This window comes from Limulus polyphemus, unplaced genomic scaffold (assembly GCF_000517525.1).
Source record: "Limulus polyphemus unplaced genomic scaffold, Limulus_polyphemus-2.1.2 Scaffold1450, whole genome shotgun sequence".
Taxonomy (NCBI): domain Eukaryota; kingdom Metazoa; phylum Arthropoda; class Merostomata; order Xiphosura; family Limulidae; genus Limulus; species Limulus polyphemus.
Genome location: NW_013667060.1, coordinates 192408 through 198407, shown reverse-complemented (window position 1 = coordinate 198407; position 6000 = coordinate 192408). Strand labels below are relative to the sequence as shown.

Sequence of the window (6000 nt, the reverse complement as noted above, 5' to 3'; positions counted from 1 at the left end):
TGTTCCTTCATGAATGCCCTAGCATTTACTAGATAGGGTAGCTGGTATATATATAAGAGGGTGACAACGTGACGGGGAGTAATGTGTGCGTAGATAGTGAGTAATTGAACTGCAGTCAGAAGTATTGTTGACGTTCTTTGATATAGCGTTTGTTATAGAGCGACTGTTGAAAATAAGTGTATGTAAAGTTGTATTCGGAAAGAATAAACCAGTTTTATTAAGTAAGGACTTGTGTCGCTAAAGTTTCGTCGGAACGAAGTTACGGAAAGTTAATTAACAAACGGAGACGTAACAGTATTACTTGATTTAGCCTTAGGTGAACACAAGGGTCAATGGTTTCTCGACTTTCCAACAGCTAGGATGTGTCATCAATATGTTGAAAGAGTACACGCCACTTGTATATGTGCTAATGACTGTCATGATACTGTTTGGATTAAATATTAGTGATTAATTTATATTTGTGAGTGAATATTTTATTACTTTTAAGTTTTCTTATAACAAGAGTTAAAAACAGAAGACTGTAGAAGGTTTTGTTAATAACTAATTGGTGTCGAGAATATAGAAAGTGGCCAGAGGACTATGTAATAAAGATATAAATAGCATGAGACGAGCGGAAAGCAGCAGACAGACAGTATTAGACAGATAAAAGCAAAGGGAATATAGTTAGTTTGAAGTGAAGTAACGTAGATGTGATAGGCCTAACGTTTAATATGTTAGAGTGAAACTAGCAGTATAAAAAAAGTTTATATAAGAAGGATAATTTTATTCCGTCAAAGCGTGGTTCTAAAGCAATTGAATCAACCTGGGTACACTTTGACAAAAGGAACAGAGGATCTTCAGAAGAAAAAAAACCGAACGAATTACGGTAACTTGCGCCACAACTGTAAGTGAATCACACACACAGAATACTAGTACGATAGTAATGTAGAGAAGATAGTTCGACTTGTCAACTGAAATTCCAAAGTACTTGAATAGGCCTAAGTTGATTTTTGACAAGAAGAAGAGAACTATATATAAATAGTGTTTATGATATGCCTGTAATCTCTAAAGTGTGAAAAATTTGTTGTACATACTGTTGCGTAACTGCTTGTTTGTTAATTTCCCGTTAGAAATTTTATCCGAAGAACTTCAGCGATACAAGTCCCTTCTTATACTTCCTCGATACAAACTTTTAGCACACAATAATTTCACAATCAGTACGTCTCTCGTCACTTTAAACTTAACTACTTTTATAATACACGCTATAAATCACAGTGATTCACAATCTCGATAACTTTTCTCTCTACGGGTACAGACATACATTTCATATTACCGTCAGTACTGTTCGCTTCTTTAATTATCTATATATCGCTGGCTTCTCTGCCAGGCTTATATACTAAAGAAGAGGGCGTCTCGAACTCACTAGGAAATTCATGATCATTCGAGAAACTCCTCGCGCACGCCACAAGCGCCAATACGCCAGCAGCGTCACGTGACTTCCGCTGTTGTAACAATACATTTAACTTGCTCGGAATATTTATATATTATTTGAAAACAAGTAAAATGTGTGCTGTTTATTTATCATTGAATTTATCGCTAACAAGTCACAGACACCTATTGTAGAAGAATCCTAAGCCTAACAACGACATAGTATATATTTATACTATTAAGAAATATAAGTAAAAGCCATTTATTTCGACAATTGGCAAAAAGAAGAACTTGTATATATTGTAATATATATATATATTATTTTTAAAATCTGACAATATCAGATCGAGCAGTTTCTCATTGAGAAACATATAACAGTAAAAATGGTAAGAATATTACTTATCGACCCTATGTGCATAAAGTTTCAGTAAGCAAGAAAGAAGCTTTGGACAAAGATTTGTTAAAATATCTACAGAAAGGTAAGAATAGTAATGGTTAAACATTTACACAGATCCTTTAAACTTTAGTGGAACAAATCAACTATAAATTTAAAAATGAAATTTAAATAAACATCCTTTTCAGGACTATTATATGTTTTATATTAATTATATAAATGAATTAGCAATAGGTGTTTTACATATAAAACATTAGAAAGTGCAAAGTGTATGTCATGCAAGTTAAATATAGAAGCAAAAAACTAAATAACCAATGAATTAATGAAGTATTGCATACATAAAGTGATGAATAACTGTAAAAGCATGTAAGGTAAATTATTTGGCATAATATTTGTTTCATTCAAGCAATAGATAATATGTGTGATAAAAATTAACATATGTAACAATGCTATAATAATTATCTCATTAAAATAACGATTTTACTTGTAAAAGCAAAACAGCAAATGTGTTAAACTCCTACATAACTATATAAACACTGTCCTTAGTTACACTAAAATACACACAATACACATAATAAGACCATCTACCTATTCAAACGCTATATGTAGTAACACAGTCCACCTAGTAACATTATCTGCCTATACAAACACTATCTTTAGTAACACAGTCCACCTACAGAACCTTGGTAATGGTATCTGCCTAAAATCAATAAAAATATTATAGTTTTACTAATAAAACACAGATGTTGGTGCCATTTTGAGACACTGTACGATGATCTCATCATTCTATTGAACTATCCACCTATTCAAACACAGTCCTTACTCACACTGTTTGCCTTTGTAAAATGCACACAATATATATAAGAGAAAACTATAAGGTTGGTAAGAATAAAATAACAGATTTAATGGTTACTTATAAAGTGATACTGTAATAGTAAATTAGATTAAGTTATTAATTCTGAGACTTTGATTATTACTGTAAAGTTAATGTTATGTTGAAGTATCTGAGCACTAATCATACCAACACGTCATCTGAACCACTTTGTCGCCATAGCAACGTCCATGAGAATTTCCACTTTTCATGGCAGCCTAGCAACATGCTCCTAGCAATGTGCCATCTGGTGAAATTTCGTAGACCTATGAGGTCATCATTTCTACCCCTCCCCATTGCCTGAGGTCGACACACATGTCGCCCTTTAGTGACATACGATGCGTTCAATCGGTGTAACTACTCTTGTGGCTAGTGTCCACGAAAAACATTTAATGATCTTCTTATCAACCTATTGCTTATTGTAGATAAATGTATTGATTATACTCTATTCTACTTTCTAGAAACTATAGTGGTTAATCTAAACTTTTGTAAAACTTCAGAAAAATAACAGTTTTCTACAAAGCTTAGCTCCAAATTTTATTAGTGTAACTTTCACAATTCATCGCCCATTCGTGGTCAATTTGTAAAGGCACTTACGGGTGCATAAATCCTCTAATCTAATTTCCTAGTGGCATGTAAAGAGTTAGTTCATACATTAAAGAAATAGATGCTTTCTGTTTTAAAATATCTTAGCAGAGAGTTTATGATAATTCCATATCTCTGCTGGCTGCGAAACCCCAATAATTCGTTCAAGGCAACAAGTAATATGTTTTATGACCTTAATACAAAGTCCAATCTAGGAATACCATCTAGAATCGTCTTAGCCGTTGCTAAAATAACAGTTACTACGATTAATTATTTCAAAATAAAGACGAAACAGCACACTATTTTGTGATCTCAAAATTCCTATTTAAAAATCAGATATTATTCTAGTTAATTATATCGTAAATACAATGTAAAAATTCGAGTAATAAATTGCACAAATGATAAAGAAAGTTCTAGTTTCTATCCGTTGCAGTCGGCCTCACCGAGCAGTCAGATTTGTGAAAAGAAGAGTGGGAAATTTAATCATCAATAATGCAGAATATAGGGATGGAGCAGGAATACACAGGAAATTTTTTACATACATTATTTTTACTTGAAAAAGCAACTAAGAAACAATTAATACAAAACATGCAAATAAAAAAAGTATAATTACCTGTGATAGCATCATCAACATGTATCGAGCACCTCTTTCTTTAAAGCTGTAAACAAATTATAAAGCCATTAAAACGTTGACTATAGTCGACAAGGGAACAATAAACTTATCCTCCCAGAGGTTGTTGTTATTAGGTAATTATATAGGTGTGACTTAATACCCAAATTTTAAGAATACATATTATTATTAAAACAATAGTAGTTTCACATAAAAACCTTATTTTTAGCACTCCTGTCAATGTTGTAGCAGCAGTCATACGGAAAGTATTTACATTTATTGTTCTCTGCTATGACACTGCCAAAAACCTTTTCTAATGCTAATAAACACAGTAATATTAAAAGCTAAGCGTTAGAATAGTTTGAAGAGTTTGGTGTTATAACAATTTTAATTAGTATTAAAATAATTTTAGTTATTAAGAAATAAACACTTCGTTTTTAAAGCTCCAATGTGTTGGTTAATCTAGTTAGTTAGCTACTATAATATTTTACGTCGTTAGATGAACAGTAAATAATTATTTGTCTTACATTTAAGTTACCACCTTACCTTCCTGTGTATTGTAGATAATCTTTCTTGAAGTACAGGTTACATTGTAGTGTAGGGGACATGTTGGATTTCTGGTTCAGAACATGTATGGTGACATAGAAAGAATGGAGATTAACAATATTGTTGTTGTGCTACTAAAGCAAAATAAAGTTTTTTTTGTTATCCCTATCATTATAGATATTTTTACACGTAATCATCATCAAGTCTAATGCATGGTAAGATTATATAATTCGTCATAAATTTCGATGATTGCTATGATTAATTGCTATTGTTCTATATAAATGAAGCACTTGTTGTAAATCTTTAAGTTTCATTTTTGTTACAAGCCTTAGATTTCTTTTTGACTCGCAAAAGCTGACTTTTTCTCATGATTACTGCCTTCCAGTAGTTTAGTGGTAAGTTTGGAAGCTTTCTACCTTGGAATTCGGTGTTTGATCCTTATGCTGGATACAGCGCAGACAGCTCATTGGGCAGCTTTGTTCTAATAAAAATATAAAACACATAGTAAATTATTTAGTTTTTACCTTCCCCAGAAATATAGTATATTATCGTATTTCTATGGGACGAGGAAGTCTATGTTAATGCTACGACAGCGGAAGTCACGTGACGCTGGTAACACGTCATGAGCTTCTAGAACGTTCACGTCCCTTTCTGAAGTCTCGAGAGGCTACTAGATATGCAATAGTATTGTATATATAAGCCGCCAAGAATTGACGGCAACAATGTGTAATTGAATTGCGGACAGAGGGAGACGCATTGTTGAGTCGAGCACGTGAGACGTTCGTTGTGAATTATAGCGTTTGTTATAACACGACTGCGGAAATTAAGTGTATTGCAAAGTTGTATTCAGAAAGAATAAACGAGTTTTATTTAAGAAAGGACTTGTATCGCTAAAGTTTCTTTGGAAAGAATTTTTACGGAAAATTAACTAACGACCAGAGACGTAACATTAAAAATATAAAGCATTAGTTAAATATACAGTGTGTTCACTATTTATTCTAACAATACAAATTCATTCGCTTCGGCTTTACAGCTCTTTCCACTGCCACTGTCAATCGGGTTCTATGTGATGGCTCTGATTATAGACTACTGTTGTGTAGTGGAATTTTCATTGCAGAAGGCTTTTGTGCAATACAGGCACACGAATCATGGACTATGAAAGTACACAGGGAGGAGGACGTCCACATTAAAATCAGGTTACATTCAGAGATTAGAGAAAAACGTTATGATGGAATCTGTACATTACCAAGCTGACGTTCTGACATCACTAAGCCACAAAACCTACAATCATTTTGTGGATTAGATACACAACAAAGCACTCAGACACACATACAAGTCAACATGCCATTCTTCTTCAAAATGCAAATTTAAGCTGTAGTTGATGCAAACATCTTTTATGGACTTCTATACCTTTCGTTTGCTCAAAAGGTCTCAAGAAGTTATCGTAGTGCAACCACTATAAACCCATTGGGAAAACGTTTTCGGGATGGTCTGTACCATTTTGAAATGTTTCACCACCGCAGAACGATAACAAATTGTTTGGGGTTTTGTGGATACTTTAAAAGATATATGTTCACTTCAATAAGA

At 33.0% G+C, this 6000-nt stretch overlaps 1 protein-coding gene across 2 annotated transcripts in view; it reads right to left on the bottom strand.

Moving 5' to 3' along the window:
- LOC106463633 (L-threonine ammonia-lyase-like) overlaps positions 1 to 6000 on the bottom strand; it is a 45339-nt gene that overhangs the window by 26845 nt on the left and 12494 nt on the right. For both annotated transcript variants that reach the window (XM_022391179.1, XM_022391178.1), the window contains exons 3-4: positions 4414 to 4484; positions 3871 to 3916 (exon numbers count right to left, since the gene is read on the bottom strand). In XM_022391179.1, coding sequence (XP_022246887.1) covers positions 3871 to 3916; positions 4414 to 4484 — 117 coding nt within the window. The remainder of the gene's footprint in view (positions 1 to 3870; positions 3917 to 4413; positions 4485 to 6000) is intronic.